This window comes from Papilio polytes, unplaced genomic scaffold (assembly GCF_000836215.1).
Source record: "Papilio polytes unplaced genomic scaffold, Ppol_1.0 DF824292.1, whole genome shotgun sequence".
NCBI lineage: Eukaryota > Metazoa > Arthropoda > Insecta > Lepidoptera > Papilionidae > Papilio > Papilio polytes.
In genome coordinates this window covers 736,663-761,967 of record NW_013524912.1, presented here as the reverse complement: position 1 = coordinate 761,967, position 25,305 = coordinate 736,663, and the positions used below count along the sequence as shown (strand labels likewise).

At 35.3% G+C, this 25,305-nt stretch overlaps 4 protein-coding genes across 5 annotated transcripts in view; 3 read left to right on the top strand and 1 right to left on the bottom strand.

The window, feature by feature from the left end:
• Positions 1 to 141: 141 nt before the first annotated feature.
• Positions 142 to 5,095, bottom strand: LOC106103284 (3-hydroxyacyl-CoA dehydrogenase type-2-like). The gene is made up of 6 exons (XM_013283014.1): positions 4,872 to 5,095; positions 4,137 to 4,301; positions 3,739 to 3,903; positions 3,052 to 3,180; positions 2,008 to 2,116; positions 142 to 413 (listed from the first exon to the last, which is right to left on the bottom strand). Exons 1-6 carry the CDS (start codon positions 4,878 to 4,880, stop codon positions 223 to 225), a joined length of 768 nt encoding a protein of 255 aa, XP_013138468.1. The 5' UTR covers positions 4,881 to 5,095; the 3' UTR covers positions 142 to 222.
• Positions 4,260 to 7,741, top strand: LOC106103287 (lysophospholipase-like protein 1). 2 transcript variants are annotated; one of them, XM_013283028.1, is made up of 4 exons: positions 4,260 to 4,333; positions 5,758 to 6,024; positions 6,123 to 6,266; positions 7,145 to 7,741. In XM_013283028.1, the coding sequence occupies exons 2-4, from the start codon at positions 5,775 to 5,777 to the stop codon at positions 7,339 to 7,341; spliced, it is 591 nt and encodes a 196-aa protein (XP_013138482.1). In that variant the 5' UTR covers positions 4,260 to 4,333; positions 5,758 to 5,774; the 3' UTR covers positions 7,342 to 7,741. The 2 variants fall into 2 exon arrangements, with proteins under 2 accessions (XP_013138482.1, XP_013138474.1); XM_013283020.1 differs by lacking the exon at positions 4,260 to 4,333 and adding an exon at positions 5,421 to 5,580.
• A 126-nt stretch (positions 7,742 to 7,867) lies between these two features.
• LOC106102758 lies at positions 7,868 to 16,065 on the top strand. The gene is made up of 7 exons (XM_013282332.1): positions 7,868 to 12,237; positions 12,310 to 12,469; positions 12,604 to 12,782; positions 13,257 to 13,448; positions 13,748 to 13,866; positions 14,585 to 14,729; positions 15,870 to 16,065. Exons 1-7 carry the CDS (start codon positions 7,949 to 7,951, stop codon positions 16,042 to 16,044), a joined length of 5,259 nt encoding a protein of 1,752 aa, XP_013137786.1. The 5' UTR covers positions 7,868 to 7,948; the 3' UTR covers positions 16,045 to 16,065.
• A 1,347-nt stretch (positions 16,066 to 17,412) lies between these two features.
• The window catches only part of LOC106102765 (polyhomeotic-proximal chromatin protein-like), a 68,374-nt gene continuing 60,481 nt past the window's right edge, over positions 17,413 to 25,305 (top strand). The window contains exon 1 of the mRNA XM_013282358.1: positions 17,413 to 17,592. The gene's annotated coding sequence lies outside the window, so the exon portion shown is untranslated. The remainder of the gene's footprint in view (positions 17,593 to 25,305) is intronic.

Sequence of the window (25,305 nt, the reverse complement as noted above, 5' to 3'; positions counted from 1 at the left end):
AGTTATTTATATATCTGTTTTATAGTTTTGAGGTTAAGACGGTGCACAGAGAATACATTAGATATGGTATGGTTCAGTGCACAGTTTGACATAGGCTGTCAACATAGTAAAATCAATTTAAGGGTGATAATAAAATAAATATTAAACGCAAAACGATTTATTCCCTCTTACCAATAAAATCTACAACAATTTTTATTCACAAAACATGCAAATATAAAAATTTCAAGGTTGCATTCTCAATGAGCCATCCAATCTTATAGTCTCCCCATTGATCATTGGATTTTGTATAATACTTTGAACTAATAAGGCATATTCATTTGGACTTCCAAGACGGGGTGGGAAAGGAACTGAAGCTTCTAACTGCTTAATAGCAGACTCCGGTAGCTGCTCCATCATAGGTGTACGGAATAAACCTGTAAATAAACAATTTAAAAAAATCTATACCTTAAAAACAATTTTTTTTATTAAAAATATTGGTAGATTTTTTTTTATTTACTAAAATTTCCTTTAACCATTCCAACCAAGCTCTATGCTTGTGCTAGGATATGGTTTACGACGACAGATGAATGGCGGGATTCGAACCCTCGACCGTAAGATCGGTAGTTCGTGCTACAAATCCCTAGGCTATTGGCGCTTTCTAACTCAAATACTAAAGCATTTTCATAATATAAATAAATTAAATATAACTTGATCTTATTGCAAAGGGACTATATAATGAGATTTATTAAATGAAAGAAATCATCTTATAATTTTGTCGCATTGTTATTGCAAGTTGTAAATGTAAACAAAATAAACTTTTTACAGGAACAGCTCTTACATAAGAGACTAGCTGTTCCCGTGCGGCTTCATCCGCATGAAATTATAAAAAATTTATTTTATTGTTTACATTTGTCAAATTATCAATTGCAAATGTCAAAATGACATTACATGACAAACCTTGGCAATCTTGCTTCCTTGATGAAGCAACTTATGGTCTCTTTCCCACATTAGGGTTTTTATCCAAAATATTTACACCTTAAGTTTAATGGCGTGAAAACATATAGCCTAAAGCGTGACTCAAGTATAGGGCTCTTAATTTAAAAAAAAATATTCAAAAATATGCTGTAATTGCTGAGATCTTAGGCAACAAAGAAGTGTGTGCTTACGCTTTATTATAATAGTATAGATTTCCCTGTCAATTATAGTTTGTCTAAATCAGATAGATTAGTTTGACAATTCATTTGAAATTTAGTAGGGATGGGTTGTGTAAAATCAGTCATAATTCTGATATATTTTCGATTTTTATTCTTATAGAAGTTGGAATCGATGTATAATTTGTATAATTTGTAATTATAAAACGGTGGTCTGATGATATCACAGAAGTGACAAAGAAAGACTGGCTGACTCTATTTAAAAACAGGGAAGGCTGGAGATGAAGTGGCCTTTACCCCAGGAGGGATCCATATTTAAAAAAAAATAATATAGTAGACTAACAAAACTAATAACTATAATAAGGTGTGAAACTAACAATACTCAAAATGAAATTTTAAACGTTGTAAATATGGAAATAAAGGGGCTTATTATTATTATTTTGTCATTATCAAGATTTTTCAATATGAGAATTTCAAACAAAGCATATTATTATATATCACAATAACAAAAAAACTGATTGTTTAACAGCCGATTACAATAACAACATATAATAATATAACATCTTAAACGATAAAGCTACATTTAACAACAAATTCCTTTAAAATAATCACATCTGTCAGATTACGCCTTTAAATTAAAGTGTACAAGATTCGTTTCAATAAAGTAGAACCTTGATAACTCAAACCTCGGTAACATAAAAATCTGTATAACTTCAAAAAATAATATGTTCCCTTCCCATCAGAGCCCAAAACCTCTATAACATAGAACCTTGATAACTTAAAACCTCTATAACTTAAAATATTTTGTGTTTCCCTTGGACTTTAACTTATCAAGGTTCTACTGCATATGGCCATAAATTTCTTAGATTGTACTAACCTGGTGCAATAGTTACTACTCGGATGCCTTGCTTTGCGAGATCTCTAGCTATTGGTAACGTCATACCAACTACGCCTGCCTTTGATGCTGCATAAGCCGCTTGACCGATCTGAAGAGAAAGGTAAAATAAATAATTTCACTTGACAAAAATAGTTTAATAGAAAAAATTAGAATCTTAGCAATCCTAGAAAATAAAGTCAAAAAATAAGCTGGTACTGTGGTAGTCAGGGCACTTAGCAGTGTACAACTTATAGAATAATTGCCTTTTGTCATGAAACAACAACTCCTCCTTATTGTTACTAATAACCATTTAATGGCATTTTTTTTATAAAAGAGGGCAAACGAGCGGAAGAAACACCGAGTCGGTCAAGGATGCCCACGGACATCCGCAACACCAGAAGAACTACAGATGCTGGACTTTAAGGAAATGTTAGCTTCTTCAAGTTTCAGTTGCACATAAAACGGGATAATAGAATCAATAAACTGTGTCATCATCATCATCACCAGCTCACTATACGTCCCCATTGAGGGGCTCTGAGCCTACTTTAAGTTAAGATGACTAGGCCATAATCAAACACGCTGGCCCACTGACGGTTGGTTGACTTCACACATACCTTTGAATTTCTTCTCCGATATGTGCAGGTTTACTCACGATGTTTTCCTTCACCGTAAGAATGTCGGCTAATTATGTACATATGAAAATTCGACAAATCAAAAATCACATTGGTACAGCGGGATTCGAACCCAAGACCTGTAGATTACAAGTCAAGTGCTTAAAACACTGAGCCACCGACACCCTTTATAAACTGTGTACCACTTTTATTTGTCAAACATTCTAAATATTCTATTGTGGCATATGCAATTATTGTTTTGGAACACCACCAGATATCTTGACAGTACTATCAGAGATTTCCACCGTTTTTATCTCTGTTTTATCAGAGTAATTGTGATAATTATATGTTTTGGTACTTTCTGTTATAGAAACCTATAATTTGTGGTCCGTCAAAACAATTTTTTGTATTAAAAAGTGAAATACATCTTTACCTGTCCATCAAATGCCGCTATACTAGCTGTATTGATTATGACACCTCTTTGTCCGTTCGCATCAGCTGCATTCTTACCAATCATACCAGCTGCTAAACGGATTACATTAAAAGTGCCTATCAAATTAACCTGAAATGTATTAAAAAGTGTGTTAAAAATAACTCAGGACAAAAGTAAACTGCAATTTTATTTAGGTACTAGTTGTTCCCGTACTCCTTATTTCATTGTATACATTTGTCAAATTCTCAATTGCAAATGTCAAAATTCCAATGCTCAAATGACAACAAAGGCCTTTGACATTGGATAAAAATTACCATACCATGGCAATCTTGCTTCCTTGGTCTTAGCTGCTTGTAGTTTATAGTCCCTTCCCCACATGAAGGTTTCTATCCAATTTATTTACCCTCTACATATAATAGCGAGAAAATATATAGCCTAAAGCATGTTGTAAAGGTTTATTATTTAAGATAGAATAATACAAAAATAATAATACAGGACCGGGCATCGTGGCAATCGATGGGGGAGGCCTACGTTCAGCAGTGGACGACCTAAGGCTGTTAATGATGAATACAAAAATAAGCTGTGATCACTGACACCTTATGCCATGAAGTAATGTGAGTTTACACTTTTTTATATTTAAGTATAGAAGTATAGATTGAATTTATATTAATTAAATTATAAACAAACCTCAATAGTCTGCTGGAATAGTTTTAGGTCGAAGGGTTGATCCTTCTTAAAGTTATAAACTCTAGCTGCTGTAGCAATACCCGCACAGTTGACTGCCACATCAAGGCGACCAAATTTGTCCATTGTAGTCTGTAAAGCATTTTGAACATCCTCCTTTGATGTCACCTAGAAGTTGAAATATGTACATAATTTAAATTTAAGTATTTTAATTTTATGTCCATACAAAAAGGTGAAAAACCTTCTTATAAAATCTTGTCCACAAACTTTTTTTAGCATATTTGTCAGCTTTCACAATATTTTATGTCTACACACTTTGTCACAAAAGCAATTAAACCATTTATCTTTTAGTCAATAAAAAATAAAATAAAACTCATTGCAATAAATAATTCAATAATTACATTGACTGGTACAAATGCTGCATTCTCTCCTAGTTGTTTAGCCGTCCCTGTTCCCGTGCTGGAAGGCAGATCACATATAACAACTCGTCCACCTTGCTTCACTATTAACTCGGCTGTAGATCGTCCTAAGCCAGACGCCCCACCAGTCACTAAGCCAACAAGACCCTGGAAAACATTAAGATCAACATTAAACTAAGGTAAAATTAACTTATATAAGGTCTAGTAACCCCTAACTTTGGTAGGCACTGAACTATTTATGGATGGATATCACCTGAAGGCAATAACTAACAGTCAAATATTGTTCCAGAGAAATGCTTTTGTAGACACTTGAGATAGAGATTAAGTCCATTGATCATATCATTTTCTTTAAACTTCTCTTAGAGTTGTACTTTAACCTTTGGACATACGTATGCTATGTTCGTAAAATCACAGAGGGATTATTAACACTCTATTAAGCTACAATAATCAATTAAATATGGAAGTTACAGAAATTGGTAAAGTAAAACAATATCTTACACCCCTTTCTACGGTATACAAGATTCTTTTTTAAATAAAGCTTTGATATGAGACGAGACCTAATGTCCATTAAAATAAACGATTAGTAAGTTATATTAGACTTCTCATATAACAATTTTGTAACCTAACCTATAAACAAAATGTGTAGCAAGGAAACAAGAAAGTAGTCTAAAAGCCATGATTATTAAAAGTGTTCAAATAAAATCTGTTTTACTTTACCTTAAGCATTGTTGTAAAAATATCTACAAATTGTGAACAAACTCAATAGCAACTAAGTCGAGACGTGGTTGAGTTCACGTTTAATATCAAAAGAAACGTTTAATTATCTACGTAGATATAATGTACTATCATATATCAAACATACTCAACATTTAATTTACATATTATCTTAGTCTTATAACTAAATGATAAGAAAAACTTTATTGTTTACTTTGTAGAGAATAGAGAAACTGAGAGAAACGATTTTGAATCGAGTCAAATTACTCGAGTTATTGCGAGTTATGATTTTATCGATTTAAATATAAACCCTTATTTGTGCAATTCTTATTTTTATTAGCTTACTTATTTATTTTCGCACACAAGCAAGCAATATTAATATCGACTAGCGTTTTCTCATTGCCTATAAAGTAAAAGTCTTAGAAACACGGAAACGACGCTGGGCTTCCTATAAAGAATGAATCCAAATGACAATACACAATTGTTTTATTGTCGATGTCATATCGCAGTCGTTAAGGTTGAAATTCGAATTTTACCTTGTATTTTTGACATTGACACTACACATATTAAAAGTGAATTTATTTTATTTATGTAACAATTAATTAATGAAAAATTAATAGTAATAAAAAAATGTCGAAATTAAGTGCTTTAACTTTTACTAGAAACACTGGAGCTAGACATACTGCTACAGTTGTATTTTTCCATGGATCAGGTGTTTACTTTTTATAACCTTAAAATGTTTACATTGAAACAAACATTTTAGCTGAAATTTATTACTAGTTATCAGTTTTGGATATAACATTGAACGTCGTTATGTTCATTTCACAGTATTAAAGACATTGTAATTTTGAAGAAACCTGTTTACAGTTTAATTTTTGTTTATTTTCAGGAGCAAATGGAGAGCACATGCAAGAATGGGTTCATTTAATGAACAAAGACTTCAAATTTCCGCATATTAAAGTGATTTATCCAACAGCACCATTACAGCCTTACACACCAGCTGGTGGTCAACCAAGTAATGTATGGTTTGATCGAGCTGATATCAATCAAAATGTTGCCGAGAAGTTGGATTCAGTGGAAAGAATAGGAGCACAAGTTAAAGAATTAATCAAAAGTGAAGTTGATGGTGGCATTCCTTTAAACAGGATTATTGTTGGTAAGATTCCTTCCTACTGTTGCCTATGGTATGGATTATAGTGTTTAAAAAACACTACTAAAGTGTTTTGTGAACATTTATGTTTATGTAAATTCCAGGTGGATTTTCAATGGGAGGAGCACTTTCTTTGTACACAGGCTACAAATGGGAGCACAACTTAGCTGGAGTGTTTGCATTCAGCTCTTTTCTCAACAACCAATCTTTTGTATATCAAGACCTCAGCAAAAGTTCGGGAACTAAATGTAAGTTCATAATGCCATAGCACAAGACAATGTTAAATAAGTGCCAGTCTTTGGTGCTATTAAAATCACAATATTTTATAAAGAAATTAAGTATGTGTCAGATAATTTAAATGTCACTTTGTGCCTGGTTCACACATAGCCACAGTTAGACAATAACACAGGCTAGGCATGGATTATATGGACCCCATGGCACCAATAAGTTTAACACTAGTTATTGAGAGCTACTGCCTATCGGTAGTGGCCAACTGTGAATTAGACATTATGGTGTGTTCCCATTATGTGGTAATAGTTAATCTTGTCCTTTTAAACATTGTAGTATTAATATTTAAATGATTTGTGGGGATAGTCATGAACAGTGAGAATAGGTAGTAGGTCAGTTGTAAAAGAATTAAAACTTACATCCAAACTAGTTAGCAAATGTTGCAATTCACTAAGAACATCTAGATATGATAGATCATTATCATCTCCCCAGCCTTATCCTACTCCCGTAGTGTCGGCGCACCGGGTTTTCGTCCTCCAAAGCACTCTATCATCCATCATCTCAGTCATCTCTCCCTTCTTGATCATGTCACCTTTCATCCAATCCATCCATCTTTTTCTAGGTCTACCTCTACCAGTGTACCTCCACATTCATAATTAACATCCTTCTTGTTACATGCGATTCATCCCTTCTCATAACATGACAATACTGCACTGACCTTTTACTCCTTATTTTCTCAACCACTGCGGCTACTCACAAACTTCGCTCAAAATATAGATAGTAAAGATTTTAAAAATTAAAAAATGGTGACTTAACTGTTATGACATAATGGGACCTAACTATGACTATGTTTAAGAAATACTTTTTTTTAAATTACTATAGAATTGATTTATTCCAGTGCCACCACTACTTCAGATTCATGGTGAGATTGATGATTTAGTGGATCTGGATTGGGGACGAAATACATTCAATGAGTTGAAGAAATATGGTGTCAAAGGAGAGTTTCATATAATGCCTAAATTAGGACATTCTATTAACAAGAAAGGAATGAACATAATTAATGATTGGATTGTGAACTTACTGCCTGATGTATGACTGAAATTGTCAATTTACATTCTAGGAAATACAAAAGCTAGGCCCAAATAATCTCTATAGTGTAAGGTTAGTTGAATTTATACCATGGTAAAATTAATGACCGAATACTGAAGTATCTTAAATATTTCACTTTGTTAACGCTGCTTACAATCTGACAGATGTCAGTTTAATGGATTTAGAGTGTAATTGTGACCCCATAGGTTAATATACTGTTAAATGTACAAATGTTCCTTCAGCATTTGGCTGTAAACTATATGTGATTTAGGGGAGGTTATTCTCCAACAGTTGGTGTCTATTGGCAGAAGACTGCATTAAAAAAGTAATTTTTATATGTAATTTAAGGGATAATTGCACAATGATGAATATTAGTAGTTTAGTAACTGTATATTAAGATAAATGTTCAAATAAATTGTTTATATGTTATAAACTTTATTCTTTCTTTATCCCTTTATTATAATAATAGACCATAGCATAATGTCACACTGGCACATAAAAATGAATTTAAATACAAAATCAACATGACGTTTTCGATGAAAAATGTCAATTTGTTAATTTATTTCAATTCTATAAAGTGTTCAGAAAACATTATTTAAAGTAGAAATGCAAAATGCCTCCTAAAAAGGAGAAAGAGCGCGGCGATGACGATAATCATTGGCGATTACTGATTGAACAAACACCTTTAAATGAGCCTACCTGGAGTGTTAAGGTAGTTCTTTTTGAAACAGCCGGAAGCGAACAAGAAATCATGTATTTAAACAAATTCGAAACATTCGCTAAAGAAGAGAAAAGGTTCGTAATTAAAAACATTTGTAAATCTGAAACTATGTTTATGGTTAATCAGCTCGGTGCTGAAAAGAAGGTAAAAGATGAAAACTTACGAGTTTTTGAAGAAGGTCACATTTACCTAAGAGAAAAGAAAGATATACCTCCAGATATACTCGCGCTTATAATAAAACATCTTGTTTTAAAAATGAAACAGGAATATCTTTCTATACAGAAGCAAAAGTTTGTAGTAAGAGAAGGTATGCGAAATGAATCCTTGACAATGATAGATCGGTCTGAAATAAGAAATAATATGCCAACTCAAAGTGTTCAACCGAGTGAACCGGTTGAGCCTCCACATCACAAAGGTAAAGGTAAAAAAGATGAAACAGACGTTATGAGTACTATGGTACCCGAAGAAGGCAAAAAATATAACACATTACTTCGTGTACGAGGAGAAGAGTGGAGAGATAAAGTTTACGTCGATGACTTCCCACTAGATGGTCCTAATTTATATTTAGCCATTACCGGTTTTTTGGAGCCTTGTCTTTTAGAGAGCCTTATGAAAATCGGCGTTCCCATAACAGCTGTTGTTCAAATAAGAATTGACCCCACATGTAATAAAATATCATCAGGTTATTTTACAGGAACTAAGAGGGGACACAGCGCAATTGAATTGGCTGCAGAAAAATCATACGAATTTTGGAGAACACTACAAGAATTAAGATTAGACAACGCGTCCGCTGAAAACTTTAAAGATATGGCTTTCATAGTTTTTACTCCGCCGTACGGAAGTTGTGAGACGTTGTCTAGTAGCGCAGACCGGGTTTACGACGAGCTCAGTTTCCTCATGTACGACATACAAGACTTGACGAGGCAACATGCACATTATTTAGACAACATGGATGTCAAGTGCATACCTACTGATAGTAAGAATGTTCGTATGTTGAAAACATACTATGATCATTTGAACGAAATTCCTCTAGAATGTACCACTATATTTTCTATAATAGATAGCATGTTGCAATCTCTTTGTTACTGCGCTACCTATGACAGCAAAAGCGAAACAACATCTCTGTCAACTGATTTTACAGTATTGCAAACCAGTTATAGTACTAAAAGTCCCACTAATTTAGATAAAGCCGATAACCTTATTAATAAAGTTTTTGAAACTTTATCTAAAGGTGATTATAACAAGAAAAATTATCGAATAACCTGTGGTGAAGATTATGACAAATATAAAGATCCAGTTATCATAAACTACGGAGATTGCGCTCAATGCACTACTTTTCATTTAGAACATAACAATTTAGACGATATCATTTGTTCTTCGTTAGTTAACATGCCTATTTGCAACCTGTGGCAAAATCAACCCATTCCTTCGGAGGAGTTACTGGCTAAGGTTAACTTACACGTAAGTGTACTGCACACGTGTTTCGACAAAAAAGAACTTGACGATTCTTTGTTCACTAGACTTGTTCACATCTTATCTTTCCGTAAACTTTATAATAATAGGAGTTCTTTGAAGAAAGGGACTGTTCCGCCAACAAGTATTTCTGAATTTAAGAAAATATATTTGAAACGTAGCACTTTCGCGGAACCATTTCCTAAAACCACGTCGTTATTCTGGACGAGTAGTGCAACCTCTCCGCCGAGCCCGACTATAGTAAAAAGTTATAGTTACTCGAGGGAGGTTTCAAACTCAAGCAACTCCGAGGAGCAACGAATCGAACTCCTGTTCGATTGTCCCGATATAAGCGAACTAGTATCCGCGCTTGAGATAACCAACGATAAACCTGTCAACCATTTAATCGATGAGTACGATTTTTTTGAAGATTTTTCTGGAATAAATTCCCTACAAGTATTACTCAAGGCTTTTACCCAATTTAATTGCTTGAATTACAAGTATTGTGAAATAACTGATGAGTTTGTTATGATGTTTTACAATAATCATGATAGTGATGGAATTTCACGCGAAGAATGGCGTTGTCATTTACCAACGCCCGTGTGTTTGCAAGACTTTTTCGATTTCGTATTAGAGGAAGAATACGAATGGATCCAAAGCGAAGAAAAACAGTATGATGAATGTACTCTATTAAAAACAAAATTAGAATGGAAAGAGTCGTTGGATAAAGTTCCAACAAAAAGTTGTGTTGAAAATATTGATGATATAGATTCTGAGCTTTTAATTACAGGTTCTCTAAAATATCAAGAAAGAATACAAAGCGATAGTCTAGAGGAAGAGGATGTAGACCATAATAATGTATTGCCTAAAATGACAGTTTCCTCAACTTCTAGCCCAGACTCCAAAAGCAGTCGCAAAACAAAATCTGCACAAGAAAAAAAGAAAGGTGTCGATGTGACATCTGACGCAGACAATGTTTCGGAATATAATGCATATCTAAAAAGATTTTCCGGTTATAATTTAGGGGAAAGGAGAGTTGAAGTATTCGGGAAAGATTCAATTTATTTTTCTAAGGATGGTACAAAAATGTGCAGTTTTTACACTATTATTATACCAATGAATTTGGAGTATTTAGTTTTAAATGTCGTTCCGGGTAATGGCAATAATGAATTTTGGATGCAGAAAAAGCTGGGAGATGCTAATATTGACAAAATAGATAATGTTGGCGAATCCTTTAGAATCATTAGTAAAGAACAAGTAACATACTATATAAAGAAAAATTGGTATCAGTCACCGATACCTACGGTAACTTCGATTTGTAGCCAAAGTAAAATGAAACCAAACGAAGCCATAAGCAAATCTAAAGTGAAAACAACCAGTTCAATTAACACTTTCGTATGTGATTCAAAATTGTATCATAGTTTCGTAATAACGTGGCCTAACGGCCTTATTATAGAGAGTGTACATGAAGAAAATTCCCCAAAAATAAATCACATCAAACAATTTTATGTAAGTCATGTAACAAATATAAAGGAAGATATGCGTTGTGTGACTTTAGATGGTGAAGTTGTCATTTTTAAAAAGTCTGGTATTATAGAAATATATAGACCGGACGCCACTTATATTAAAATTATCAAATGTGCAAAACGAATTGTACAACAAGAAATTGTAGAAGAGATTCCCAGTGCCAGTAGTTCTGAGAAAAATAAGAAAGTCAAAGGTAGAACCTCGTCCGCAAAAGATAAGCTAGGTAAATCCGCATCAAAGGCTTCGAAAAGTGTTATTGAACAGAATGAAACTTCGACCGGCACCCCACGATACGAGCTATTCATTGATGAATTCGAAATAACGGATTCCAATGGGTTAAAGGAAAAATGGGTTAACAATCACCTCGTTGGCGCAGAAAAGCTACTTGTTAGGACGGCCACGGACTACAATTTGGGTGAAGTATTTTCCCGGCGAATGGACGGCACTAAAACTTTACTCAATAAAGACGGTCTGTTCGTTGCAACATTCCATGACAATACCAGAATCATTACGACTTATTCAATTGAAGATGAAGAAATTTATCCAGAGATCGATTCTGCTGACGTTTTGAGTTCTGGTGTTATATTTGAAAATACTAATACATCAAAAAATGTGGCTGGATCTCCAAAAAGTAAGGAAAATGTTTCAACACATGGAAGTTCATCAAGCAGCATATTAGGCGAAGAGGAAGTAGAAATCAGAACCGATGGTTTTATATCTGTACACTTGACTCATACAATAGAAAACGCAAACTTTGCTACTGTCACTGTAAATAAAGCTAATGGCGATATTACTGTCGATTCTCCAAATAAAACATCTTTACTTGTAGATGTAAATGGGAAGTGCGATTTTTCTCTTGATAAATCTACTTCTGCTAATTTCGATGGCGCATCTTTAAATATAAATTTTGAAGCCTGCAATCAGTGTGAATCTACTACAACTTGTACGGTAAATATTAATAATATAAGAAACGCCAGTGATACCGACCAGACATGGTTAACTATGAAGGATTCATTTGGTAAAAATATTATTGTTGATGTGGAAGGTGCAATTACTATAGTGAATGAACCGTTGAAAGAAGAAGTTGAACAAAGCAGAGACGAAAAAATATCTAATAAACCTACGGAGTCTTGTATTACATTGCTGGGAAAGTGTAGGGAAATGTATGACGCAAAGGCCTTGAGATTTTTTGTATTAAGGAGGTTGGTACGAAACTTTACAAAATTTGAAGGCATAACGCATAGTAACTAGTAACATAAATTATTTTATCGCAGGGACTTGAGTTGTTCTGAGCTAGTCCACCGTTCTCTTATGGAAGAGTACAAGAATCGTTGCCGTTGGCAGCCTTGGTGTTCAATCAACGAGTATGATACTTTTGGTGATCATCGAAAGATTCTATCTATACTTACACCATTACAACTCACTGAAACGGAAGTAAGAATGACATTTTACCTTTTTCTTTTCATTTACTTCTACTCACAGAGTTGTCACTAGTTTCTTAGGTCATTAATAACTGAATGCGGTAGTTAAACTAACTCTTATGAAAAGCATTTTACAAACAATTATAGAAATGGTTAATGCGGTCTAAATACTGTGATAAGCCAACGCATCTAAAGTTTAAAGACTTAAAAGAAGATACGGGCAAAGGTTTTTATCATTGGATGCGTCCCTATGGTAGATTCCGACCAGAGCCAAAGAGTATTGAAGATTTTAAATTACCAAGACTGCCCAGAGCATATGTTTTAAGGTAAGTGGTAGTGCCCGCTTTAACATCTTAGCACGAATGGGCCGGCACGCCCGGTGTAATACCACGACCACACAGAAGATAGGCGTGAAATGGGAGCAATTCCGTGTTTCGTCTGATGAGTGTGGTGCCGGAGGCCTAATTTAAGTCCCTTTCTCGTTACCACCCTTTTCTTACAAGGAGAGGTTGGGAAGAGGAAGTGGATTTGACGGTGGAGGAGATGCATAGGAAGGGGAAATATCCTCTTTATGTGCGTCTCCTCCTCCGTCGTATAAGGGTAGGCAACGCATCTGCAATTGCGGATGTCTATGGGCAGCGGTCGCTTCGCCATTTTGGCGGTCACAGGTGATCGCTTGCTCGTTTGCCACCTTATGTTATAAAAAAAAGTAACTGTGTCAGTTCAACCTTTGTTAAATAGTTTTTTGTAGTTTAACATCGATCAACTTGCTAACGATTGAAATAAACTATTTTGCAAAGGACTCTAGAGTTACTGTGGGACGAGCAGTCTAGGAACAATATGAAAGGAGGTAAGGAGATGGTGAAAGCTGTATTAAAATACCGACGTATGATGCAAGAGGAATCAGAAGCTATACTACAAGTGCCTATCAGGGATCCTAGGACTGAAGAAGAGAAAAAAATTGACGAAAAGTTGCAAGAAATAGCCCACAGGTTTGTCAGTACTATCTATCCAGTCTGCGGTCGCCCACTACTGAACTGACCTCTAAGAACTTTTCTGCTTTGATCAGCTCATTGGTTCATCTTGTGAAAACTTAGTAACCTTACTGATATAGCATTATCTATAGTTACCATATAAATTTTAAACTCTGGAAGGGACAAAAAGAAACACCTATGTGGCCTGTTAACAGGATATGGGATGAATTCGTAGATTAATGTTCCCAGGTTGATATAACAAGCAACGTGTCTTTCATTTTAAATGATGCTAAATGGAAAGTTGATGCTTTGTATAGGATCTACCTAGACTTGAAGAACGAGCTCTCTGACAACATACACAGCAGTGCTCGACCGACTATAACGACTGAATGTCATAAACCTCCTCAACCACCGATATTTGCTAAAACGGGTGAAGGTATGTTTAACTTTTGTATTTAAATACCAACTTAAATTATCATGAGTTATAACTAACTAAATCATGAAGTCATACTAGTCATGCTTCATGCTAATATTGAAAATGTGAAAGTTTAGATGGATGCTTGTTTATTAGCGTTTGTAGCAGAAACGGCTGAAACGGTTTCTATGAAATTTGGTATAGAAGTAGAGGAAGTCTGGAAGAACACATACGCTACACGCATTTTTTATTGAACGCGGACGGAGTCGCGGGCGAAAGCTTGTAAAAATTTCTTTATTAGTGACAATATACTGTGCTGAAGTCTGAATTTTTATTATTACGCGATATTTTAGCAATATTCAATGAATAGAAAAGAAAAATTTTAAAGCAGGAGAGCTTGTTAAAACTTTACATGGACTCGCTTCTTAACATTACATTTGTTAAATAAGTTTTTGCGGAGTTTCTAGTGATGTTTATCAGATCTTCTTACTTTTTGCTTTATCAATATATTTTAACGAGGAAATACACGTGCTGGTAAAGTCAATGCGCAACGAGTCGTGTCCGTATTAAGTTTCGTACCCCCTTCCCTCTCCCGACTTGCAGGTAGCTATCACAAAATCAAATGGCATGGCATGGCATTCAAGTGTACCAGCTACTCGTGTATTCACAGCCTTAGGTATACGGTAAGAATACTTGATATCAAATGGTTATAATATAAAAGCCAATATGTATGTTATAGTTGCATGCGAAGAATTAAAGAGAGCGTGGCAGGAGAAGCAAGATGAATACGTCAGAGCGGTGGAAGAGATATCGAGGCCGAGTGAGAACTTGCAGCGATATTGGCGCAGAAGGAGAGAAGAAGCCAAAGAGGAAGAGTTCTTCAAGTATGGGTTTCTTTATTTCGAATCTTACTAGAGACAAAGACTGTCTAATTATGCAGACCGCAGTCCTCATATGTTTTGCAACACGGTTTTAATATTGAAAAAAAGCAGTGGGTAAGCCAGTTGCTTTGCCACACGTATGCTAGTGTGTGCCTGTAGGTTACCCGTTTACATGTAAGGGTTACCTACACCGCGGAGTCTACGTTAGGGTTAAATTTATTGATCGAATTTCATTAATTCCAACTGACTAGGATGGGTTGGCTTCAAGTAATTAATATGATACGTACTGATCATTATTTGAGTTACCTTTTAATTTACGAACTAAGCCAACCGTTTAACAATAACAACCAACACATGAGTGTTGTGGAAAAATTGGTGATGTACTTATCTTACATGTCGTTAGCGTTAGCGTGGTATGGACATATGTATTATGCGAAGAGATCACATAACACATAAGTAATAAGTTTGTGCGTGGATGGTACAAAGGTAGGGGAAGACCTAAGAGAGTATGGATACATTGTGTGAAAGATGATATGCATAAGAAGGAAGTGAATTTAGATGTAAAGACTGATAGAAAATGATCATAGAGAAATATGTACATACTCGTACTATGCCGAACCTCTGTAAGGGAAAATATAGATTCATTATAAGAAAGTATGAAGCAGATGACAATAAAACGCTACGAAACATTGAAAAACAATACAGAAACGTATCGGTAACGGTGCGATAAAGTCGGTTGAACTTTATCGATTGTTGATTGTAGTTTGTATTTCGCGCCAAAGATTTGTTAATGCTGAAATCGACGAATAACAAGCGTCGACGATTAGGTTTCGTCCAATCACAAACACCTTAGATTGAGATATCGAACCCGGTGTATACTAATTGGTAGAAAAGAAAATTTTCTTGTCACTTACAATTCTTTGTCCATTTTTTAACCGACGTCAAATGGCAGAGGTTATTAAAATAGTTAGTGGCAAATTATCTTCTTTAAGTGCCATTATTTTGTTTATTAACGATTATATGCGACATATTTTGACTATAGGAAGAAGAAAGAGAGGTTTTATGATTTGCAAGAAATACGAAAAATTTTGCACAGGTACCTCACACGTCTGTAGTTTGCTGGAGTATTTATAATTTGTGCAGGCAATTATTACGTGAAGAGTCTATCCCACCTTATTTCCGCAACATGTTGGGCGGCGCGGCGTGGTGGGAAGTGAACCACATGGCCGGGGAAGCGGTCACGAAAGCTGGAGGTAGTCGATGCGAGTGTTTGCGTCCAACATCGACGGACACCAAGAATCCTGCAAGTAAATCTTAGTGTTCGTTCAATAAAGTTTATCCATAAACTAAATAGTTTTACTTTAAAAGAATTTATGAAAAGACAAAGCTGGGATTTGTATGATAAATGAATCAATTACGCATCTTTTAAACAGAACCATAAAGTATTAACTAGTAACCAGCAATATCTCTGAAGGCGTCACAAAGTAAAATTAAACAGTGACTATCATTGCATTTGAAATTAAAATTTGGTAACTGTGTCCAGTTGAATAATTGACATTTGTGCGTTTCAATATTGTACGAGTAATTAATTTATGATTAGTATTAAAGATTATAGGGTTAAAAGGTCGATTTTAATGGCTTTTGTCCAGTATCTTATACCTATGTTTGTAAACTAAGAAATCTGTACTAACCATATTATGTATTCGATGTGCAATCTAGAGAAATGGATCATTGCAAATCAACTTTACGATCTTTTCAATCAACTACTTTCAAGATATAAGGTACTTACTTTATAATTTCAATCTATTGTTAATGTCGTTGGATGATCAAGTAATATAAAGAAGTATTTGACTATTCCTCAATCATACACCATTCATGTTTTGAATCCACCCTCGTAAAGTAATTCCAATTTGGTTCTACTTAGTCATAATGACCCTCTATGATTGGTCTCAACGATCGGCAAATCATCTCTATAGAAATTGTAGAGGGTCGTTTTGTTATAATTAATCTGTCATCCATAGATGCTATGACGGTTGTTAATGTTTTGAAGTCTTATAGTTGTTTTTGTAATAATACTTCAAGTTTTAAAAAGTCAAAGTTGTAGATCAATTTCAGCTTGGTTATTTCCTAGATCTGTACCTGAAATATTTTTGTAATCTTTTTACATTCTGATTGTATGTACTAAGGATGCCTCGTTCATGTAATTTAGCTTATACTGTAGAGGACTCTGAATCCTGCCTCGAAGCAAAGCCGCTTTCGCTGCTCGTATGCTTCATATTATATGTGGAAAAGTTAATTTAGCTTATGTTACATTGCAGGATGTTCTTCAGATGAGGACAAGGACAGCTATTCCGGAATTCGAGCAGATAGAACGGACTGCCCTGTTTTAAGCACATGTTCAGTTTGAGGGGGGCAGCAGGAGCACGGCCGGACTTAGGTGTTCTAGGTTAACGGCCCCAGCTCCATCCGCCAGCGTGTAATTGCCTGTTGCCCATTGGTGTCCCTGCACAAAGCGGTGTGGCCTCGCACACCAGTTTGTGTTTGAAACGAATGACAGAAGTGAGTGGCGAATTCCTCTCTCGTTTTCCCCACCGCGTTGCGGTCGCGGGGCCGCTTCCGCGATTGGTCCCCGACCCGACCAATGTGCGCGGCGTCGGCTCTCGGCTCTCGCCCTACGCACGAAAGGGACCGCGTCACGATGCATCGTCTCCAGTCCGTCCCTGGCCCTTGCTAAGGATTGTGTTGTTGATGTGATTTGCATGTGTGGCCGGTTGTTTATCAACAAAAAGCTGTTGTTATTTGTGTGTGCATATACCTAATTATCGGATTCAGCAGACAAGGTGTGACTGAGACGCGAAATCTTCACGTAAGTATTGCTAATGAAATTAACATTACCCCCCGATTGATAACAGATGGCGCTACTTCCATATCAGTCGAATCGTGTCATTGAACCGGCTCGGCGAGCCTGCGCAGCGGGTCGCGACAATCTTTATCGGTCCATGGTCTTGTTTATTTGTACACAAATTGGCGGTTACGTTCTCAAGTGGCGTCTGATCGGTACGACGATTGACGCCCGATTACAGAATCATGGTCTCGGGGAAAGTATTGGCCTTGTAACTTGATACGACACTCGCGCAGGCATGCTTTGAATGCAGGCGGCGCTTACGTAAGCCGAGCAATCGTATCTTTCAACTTGACGGAAAGTGAGCCTGAGAGAGCTGTTTACTAAAACTATATCAGCAACGGAGGAAACAGACTTGACCTAACTATCGTCGGGTTAAACTAATTCTGTGACTGCATCGTAGTTTGCTGATAAATCCGCCTTCTATGCTACACTCCGCTGTTAATAATTGAATAATGAAGCGACGCAACAAGGTAATATAATAGTAGAAATTGAGTCCTGTTTATCTGTACTAGAGATTTCCAGTTGGAATTTTATCCGAATCTGATAAAGAAGATATGCTGTTTATAGGATTGCTAAACGTTTTTATTTTGAAATGTATGTAACTACTTATGTTGGATTTTTCTTATCAAATTATAGGAAATAAATCAGCTGATTTTAAAATCTTATAAGAATTGAAGATCTTTGGGGTTCGAATGCAGTGACACTTGTGTTTGATAGATATTGTCGTCCCTCATATTTGCTTTGAAAAAGAAAGAGAAGTAGACAATTACCTGCAGCTAGGCATATGATTATTATGTATTAACTACTTAAAGAACGCTCAAGGATGAATTTGTTATAGAAGATATCCTTTTACGTTAAAAGAAGCCAAGAAAATTAGGATCTTAGTAATAAGCAATTGTTTTCCTGTCTTAAGAAACGTAATACAATAAACTATAGTACTCGAAGGTAGTGTTGGGGCATTGGGCAGAAGAGAATCCATATGTCAATTGAATTCCTAAATAATTTCGATCTACAAACAGAACAATGTTTAAAAGTGATGAAATTATTATTGAGTCTACTTCATCACATAGAATTGTATTTGATCGAGTTAACATGACACAAATTACAGTTTTCAAAAAATACTTTTAGTTTTTAAGAGTAAAAACTAAACAAGTTCTGCTAACTATATTTGCATCACTCTCATTTTCTACGATTTCGTTCTCACCGTGGGTATCCGTTGCTGAAACAGTACAAAACTATATAGTCGTCTCTATTTTCGCACACGCGACGAACATGCACTTTAATTAATTTAAAAGCACACCATGTCTTAATACGCTAGCTATGCTCACATTTATACACAATACGCACACACACGTATATTCTATTCACACCTGTACACACATTATTACCGTTAAATTCAATTGCCGTGACTTTGTACTAAAATGTTTTGTATCTACTTTTTCGAAGAGAATGTGAGGGTATATATTTTACACAAATGTGTGAACCTTTAGACATTCTACAAATATAGTAATGAACTTGAATGGTACAATAAAAATAAAACCCTACCGTGAATTTCCATTACGTTAACACTTGTAATAAAATGTGTTGTCTCAGGTTTATCAAAATAAATGAGAGGGATGACAATATGCATAGAAGAATTACGACAGCGTTAGCCCATAGCTGCTTTTCACAATTTGTTGTATTTGAGGATGCGTCTTTCAATTAGAAGCTCATAGCAATAAAACCTCTAATTGCTCAATAATTTTTCCCTTGTTTGTCATACTGCTTTATTTTGAATTATCCCACTAATGTTATATTATGCGAAAGTTTAGAGGGATGTTTTTTTGTCGCCTATATGATTGAACGGATCTTGATGAAATTTGGTACAGATGTAGAGCATAGTCTGGAAGAAGACATAGGCTACTTACATTAAGTTTAATTTTATGTAAATACATTGGAGTAATATACAGAATCATCTTACTAATATTGTAAATGCGAAACTTTAGTTGGATGGATGGATGTTTATAGCCTAAATTGTTGAACCCAACTCGATGACATTTGGTATAAATGTAGTGGATGTATGGAAGAACACATAGGACTCTCACTTTTGTTTTCTTGTAATTCCACGCGGACGGAGTCGCGTGCGAAAGCTAATCTTTAATATTTCTTGACTTTTGTCTCACTGATCTGCTCTTTTATTCCGGATCGATTCGTGTCTATCTTTACGCTATATTCTTAGCTTGACCTGAGATATATTTCGGTATTCGATGCCCTCTTTCAAAAGGACGTATATAAATAATGCGGAAGACGGAAACGTAGGGTTATATCTTCCTTCCTTTTCTATCACAGTTTAGTCGGTTATAATCTTATAATCCTTTTTATAATTAATTAGCCCAAAAGCAAAATGTTTCATTACTGAAGGTATTATCAATGGTGCCAACGTTTGGCGAAAACACTCAAAGTATTATTTTAGTATTATTGCAGGTTATAATTATTAATATAAGTAATATTTAGTCGGTACCTTTTGTTTTTCCGTAGTGCTTAGTCATATACTTAGGCGTCGTCAGACGACCTAGGACTAGGGGCTGCTATTAATATGATCTTCGAATAGTTTTTATATCTACGTTACATTTATAGAGTCTACTCCCCCGCTCCCGGCGTCGCTCGTGGTCGCACATATTTAAGGGTTTACCCATACATCACCATATAAGGTCAAACCTGTCATACAAGATTTAACGTGGGTGATAATGTTATGTGACGATGTAATCAAGTTTAGATTATTAGAATAAACAGGTTTGTCAGTAATATATTCCTTCCTCTCGACCTGTTCACGCCATACTTGCGGACCTGACGCAATTCTTCCAACCTATTTATTTCATTTACAAACGCTCTTCGACATCATCGCCAAATTCACCTCTGAAAATGTTAAAATATGCGGGACATTTAATAAGGCAGTCTATATGGCGCCGTCTTTTTAATATGACAATTTTTTTTAAGAATTGGTGAAAGAAATGATACATTACTATTGGAATTTACCAACTAGCTATTGCCCATGACTTCGTCCGAGTGAAGTTTAAAAGTTCAAAACATACGTTCGCCCCTTTTTTCAACCTATTACCTAAAGTATTATCTAGTAATCTACGTAATAACAGAAATCTGCTGATGCCAGATTCCAAATTTCTAAGCCCGGTAGCTTAATGTTTGTGTACGCGATATCTTTTAAACTATTTGTCCAATTTAAATACTGTAAAGCACAATTTTATTCTACATTAAATTCTCCTTACAACAAACGCATTTATTTGGATAAGGATTAAATTTGAAACCAATAAAACAATGACGCAAATAGCATGCGTTTTTTGATTTATTTTGTAGACAAAAAAGTGGTTATTGTAAGAGAAAAGTTAAAAATTAGTAAATTTTCAACGCCGGCGTCCAGAAACATGCTGTCAATTAATAGTTTCTAAACATTAGTAATAATAAAAATATAATCTATGTTACTCGCAGAGAAATTACCTTTTTGATAGTGAAAGAATTTTTAAAATCGGCCCATTAGTTTTTACGTGAATCAAATACATACAAAAATACAAATCTTTCCTCTTTATAATATTAGTATAGATAGATTAGTATTAGTATAATAATTTTATATATTAATAAAATTGATGTGCTGTATTTTCGTTATTTTTAGTTAAAATCCTATTTTTATTCTTTGTCAGTCTGTCCACAAATACGTGGGTGTTCCGAGTATTTTAGAAACGGCAGAACTGATGCGGAAGTCGAAAAATGCCATATGTGGCCATCCCTTTCATATTTCTTAAAAAAATGAGATTATTTGCTTTGTACAGTTGCATGAGTGTAAACGTGCTCCTGTTTTGTTGATGTCAACATAGTGTAGCTTTTATAGCACATAACCAATTTTATATGAGTCATCAAGAGTCTGAAACAAGCCGCAGCGCTATCAGTGGCCACTTCCTTCGCTGTTTCGTTTGCCTGCAAGTGGAGCAGTCTTGATAGCGGTACATCGACTCTCCACAATTGACTTCATCTTACATTATATTTGAAAATAAGTATATTGATGTATTTAATTCAATGTCCCAGCTAATTTTAACACTTTGATAAATTCATGTGTTTTTGGTTCGATAAATTCATGAAATGCGATTCCGAATATAACTTGAGTTTTACTCCGTTAAAACACTAATGAATCGCTAGGTAATGACAAAAGGCTAGTGTGTAAACTATTAAAACGCAATGTTATCTTTGTTTTAGAAAAACACGTAGCTCTGACTAATCTTGTTGGAACTTCTTAACTGCTGTGCAAATTCTAATTATTTCCCATTACCTGGTTTTTATAGTCAGTTTCTAACATCGAATAACTTATGTAAAAACCATATTTTCATCCCTGACATTCTTTAAAAAAAAACGAGAGAATGTTATATTTTGTACAAGTATTTCTACGATGGAATTTACGTTTAACTTGCCTTAGGGTCATCATATTATGTGAATCTTTGACTTATAAAAAAAACATACAAGCGAATTGAGTACCTCCTTCTTTTCGAAAGTCTGTTCAAAAATCGCGTGATAAGCCAGATTAAAAGTGATGTCGATTAAAATAATAACTCATTTTTTTGCTTATACCTGTTAGCGTCTTATCCAGATCACTTTGCATTTCTCTTCAAGGCAATGGTTTGGATATATTAGTTAACTACTACTTACCATCAAGGGTGGACACAACAGGTCTCCCAAAGGCAGGATTCTCCCATAAATCATGTCATATTGACGCATATTCCATCTCGCCACTCCAAGCCTCATCATGTCCTCAGCTAGGGATCTGTATAGGGATACTTCTACACTGAAGTGCTCGAAACCTACCCTAAGTTATAGGTCACAAGTTCTTAGTCAACCATGGCACATGGACGGTAGTTGACTTTACAAGTATCCTATAATTTCTTCGCAGATATGTGCAGTTCATCGCGATGTTTTCCTTTACCGTAAGAACATACCATAACCATATACCAGTATGATAAGATTCGAACATAGGAGCTGTAGATTGGAAGTCAAGTACTTAACTCTTGAGCAACGACACTGACATTACTACCACACTATATTTAAGATTTATTTTGTCACATGGTATTCGTCCCTTACTTGCTAAACTTCTTACAATTGATTACAAATTATGTTAAACCAGCTGTTGTCCGCGACTTCGTCCGCTTGGTATTAGAAAACATACAATTATATAAATAACAAAAAACTACGTATCCCTCGGCAACTGGACATTTCTCGGGGATGAACCTTATCACAAGTGTACATTTCAATAATATATGTTGAACCGTTGCAAAAACGATCGAGTTAACATTAAAAAACTAAAATAATGAATCCCACGGGAACCGTAACTATTCCCGGGATAAAAAGTAGTCTATGTGTTCTTCCAGACTACGCTATAAACCTGTGCCAAATTTCATGGAGATCCGTTCAGCCGTTTAGGCTACAAACGCTAACAAACATCCATCTATCCATCGTAACCTTCGCACTTATAATATTTATACCTATTATATGATTTCTCAAAACTCTTATATCTTTACATAAGGAAAGGAATTTTTACCGGGCTAATTTAACAGAGGGATTCACAAATAGTCGTGCAAACTAATGCGTAACATCATCGACAAAAACTGTATTAAATTTGTGCAGCGTCCCTGCCGGTGCTGGAGGTTAAGTAAACGAACACATCTCATACTGTTGTCGATGACATTGCGAATATTCTCACACAATTATAGGGCAAGTATTCGTGATAGACCCTTTGATAACTGTCCTTAACGTTGAGAAATGGAGAAACAAAAAGATAATCGTCAACATTTAACTAAGACTTTTACAAAAGTGTGATGAAAGTAAACTGATGTTTTTGGAAACACCCATCATGGGATAAACATTTTTTTGTTTCGAAATTGTAAACATTTTGGCATCGCCTACAAAAGCTTAAATTCGTTATTACTTTTGTTAGGTTGTTGCATTTGTTTACCCGCACAAAGAAAACTGCATTATGGTTATCACCTGATTTAGGGTTAAGACGGTGGTTACCAACATGATATGATAGGTAAATTTTATGAGCATGTTTTTGAAAAAATCATCATTTAAAATTTTTAGACATATAGATAGAGCAAATCAGTCTTCCATGCATCAATGCTTTCAGTATTCGACTAAATACAAATTGCTTTTCAGTAAAAGCTGCGTTATAGGTAGGTTAGGTGAGTCCATTAATGTAATCCGTACCAATCCGTACTAAAAGCCAGTCGTAGTTATACCTATGTCTAGAATGCGTTCGTTTCTGAATTGACAAATGTGATGAGCAGTGGATATTCGAAACAGGCGTGCGAGTGCGACGTTGCCATACCGCACAACCCCGGCCCCCGGCCGCAGCTACGCGGACATAGACGTTGCCACACTGACGACGCGCCCGAGAAATGTTTGGAGTTGCAAGAGTCGCTAGATCGGAAAGTTTTGGTATAGCGATGTCCCTTTTTTACCTGCCCTCTATTGTTGTGTCTCGAATACTTTCGGGGTGCACGTTTTTAGACATCGTTTTGAATACGTTAGATTTAGAAGTAAAAAAAAAGTCGAGATTATAATGGACGTTCTGTTACCAAATCCTATTTGGGAGATAAAAACGGGTACATTTTTATAATAAAACTAACTACTTTACTTACTGGTGCAACGACCAAAAGTGGGTTTCACCTTCGACAGAACCCATCTACACTTATAGCTTCAATCCTACTTATATCTGCATAATTAATATTACACATCTATCTCTAATTAGAAATGATAAGTATTATGTATGATAGCTAGCTCTTCACAATGCTATTCGCTAACTCAATAAAAAACATTTGAGTTCCTTATATCATAAACATAAGGTCAGTACTTTTTAGGTCCTTTCTGCGTCAAGATTCTTTTCTGGTCTGAGGTTTAGTTAGGTGCTGCTATTTGGAATGTTCAGTGTAATTTATTCTTTCGTCATAATGTAAAATGCAGTATGGTAAAGCCCTTATACACCTAAGCACCCACACAATGTTAAAAATCAAATGTATAGTTATAGAAAATCAATAGTCTGAGTATTTTGTACCTACGCATCGAGTCCGGGCTGAATAATTAGTTCCCCCAACATCCCCTAATTGGAATGCTGTACACGTATTGTCTGCACAAGGCCCCCTGTCCCTACTCGTGGCTCGTGGTACCAAATCAAGTTATACACAATACAGGTAGATTATGTTACACTTACAGACTGAGCCGCCACATAATCTAGGAAAATGATTGTGGGCTAGACTATTATACCCGAGTAAGTTTTAGGTTAACTTCCTTTGTACTTCGTGAAATTGGTGATATTGATATTTTGTGCGAAATAGATGTGTGATTTAAATATTTCGTAATCTATACTTATTACTTTTTACTTATATTATAATAAAGCGTACACACACTTCTTTGTTGCCTAAGATGTCAGCAATTACAACATATTTTTGAATAATTCTTCTTTAAGAAAAAGCCCTAGACATACGTCACGCTTTAGGCTATTTATTTTCACGCCATTAAACTTAGGGGGTAAATATTTTGAATAAAAACCCAATTGTGGGAAAGAGACCATAAGTTGCTGCCAACATCAAGGAACCAAGATTGCCAAGGTTTGTCGTGTCATGTCATTTTGACATTTGCTAT

Excerpts from the sequence above, each read along its gene's own strand:
- LOC106103287 (XM_013283020.1), top strand. The coding sequence starts at position 5,499 with ATGTCGAAATTAAGTGCTTTAACTTTTACTAGAAACACTGGAGCTAGA. Across the intron at positions 6,025-6,122 it reads TTTAAACAGGATTATTGTTG|GTGGATTTTCAATGGGAGGA; the intron begins GTAAGATTCCTT and ends TGTAAATTCCAG. Across the intron at positions 6,267-7,144 it reads CAAAAGTTCGGGAACTAAAT|TGCCACCACTACTTCAGATT; the intron begins GTAAGTTCATAA and ends GATTTATTCCAG.
- LOC106102758 (XM_013282332.1), top strand. The coding sequence starts at position 7,949 with ATGCCTCCTAAAAAGGAGAAAGAGCGCGGCGATGACGATAATCATTGG. Across the intron at positions 12,470-12,603 it reads TACAACTCACTGAAACGGAA|AAATGGTTAATGCGGTCTAA; the intron begins GTAAGAATGACA and ends AAACAATTATAG. Across the intron at positions 13,867-14,584 it reads ATTTGCTAAAACGGGTGAAG|TTGCATGCGAAGAATTAAAG; the intron begins GTATGTTTAACT and ends TGTATGTTATAG.
- LOC106103284 (XM_013283014.1), bottom strand. Across the intron at positions 3,904-4,136 it reads CAGCATTTGTACCAGTCAAT|GTGACATCAAAGGAGGATGT; the intron begins GTAATTATTGAA and ends TTCAACTTCTAG. Across the intron at positions 2,117-3,051 it reads TAGCGGCATTTGATGGACAG|ATCGGTCAAGCGGCTTATGC; the intron begins GTAAAGATGTAT and ends CTTTCTCTTCAG.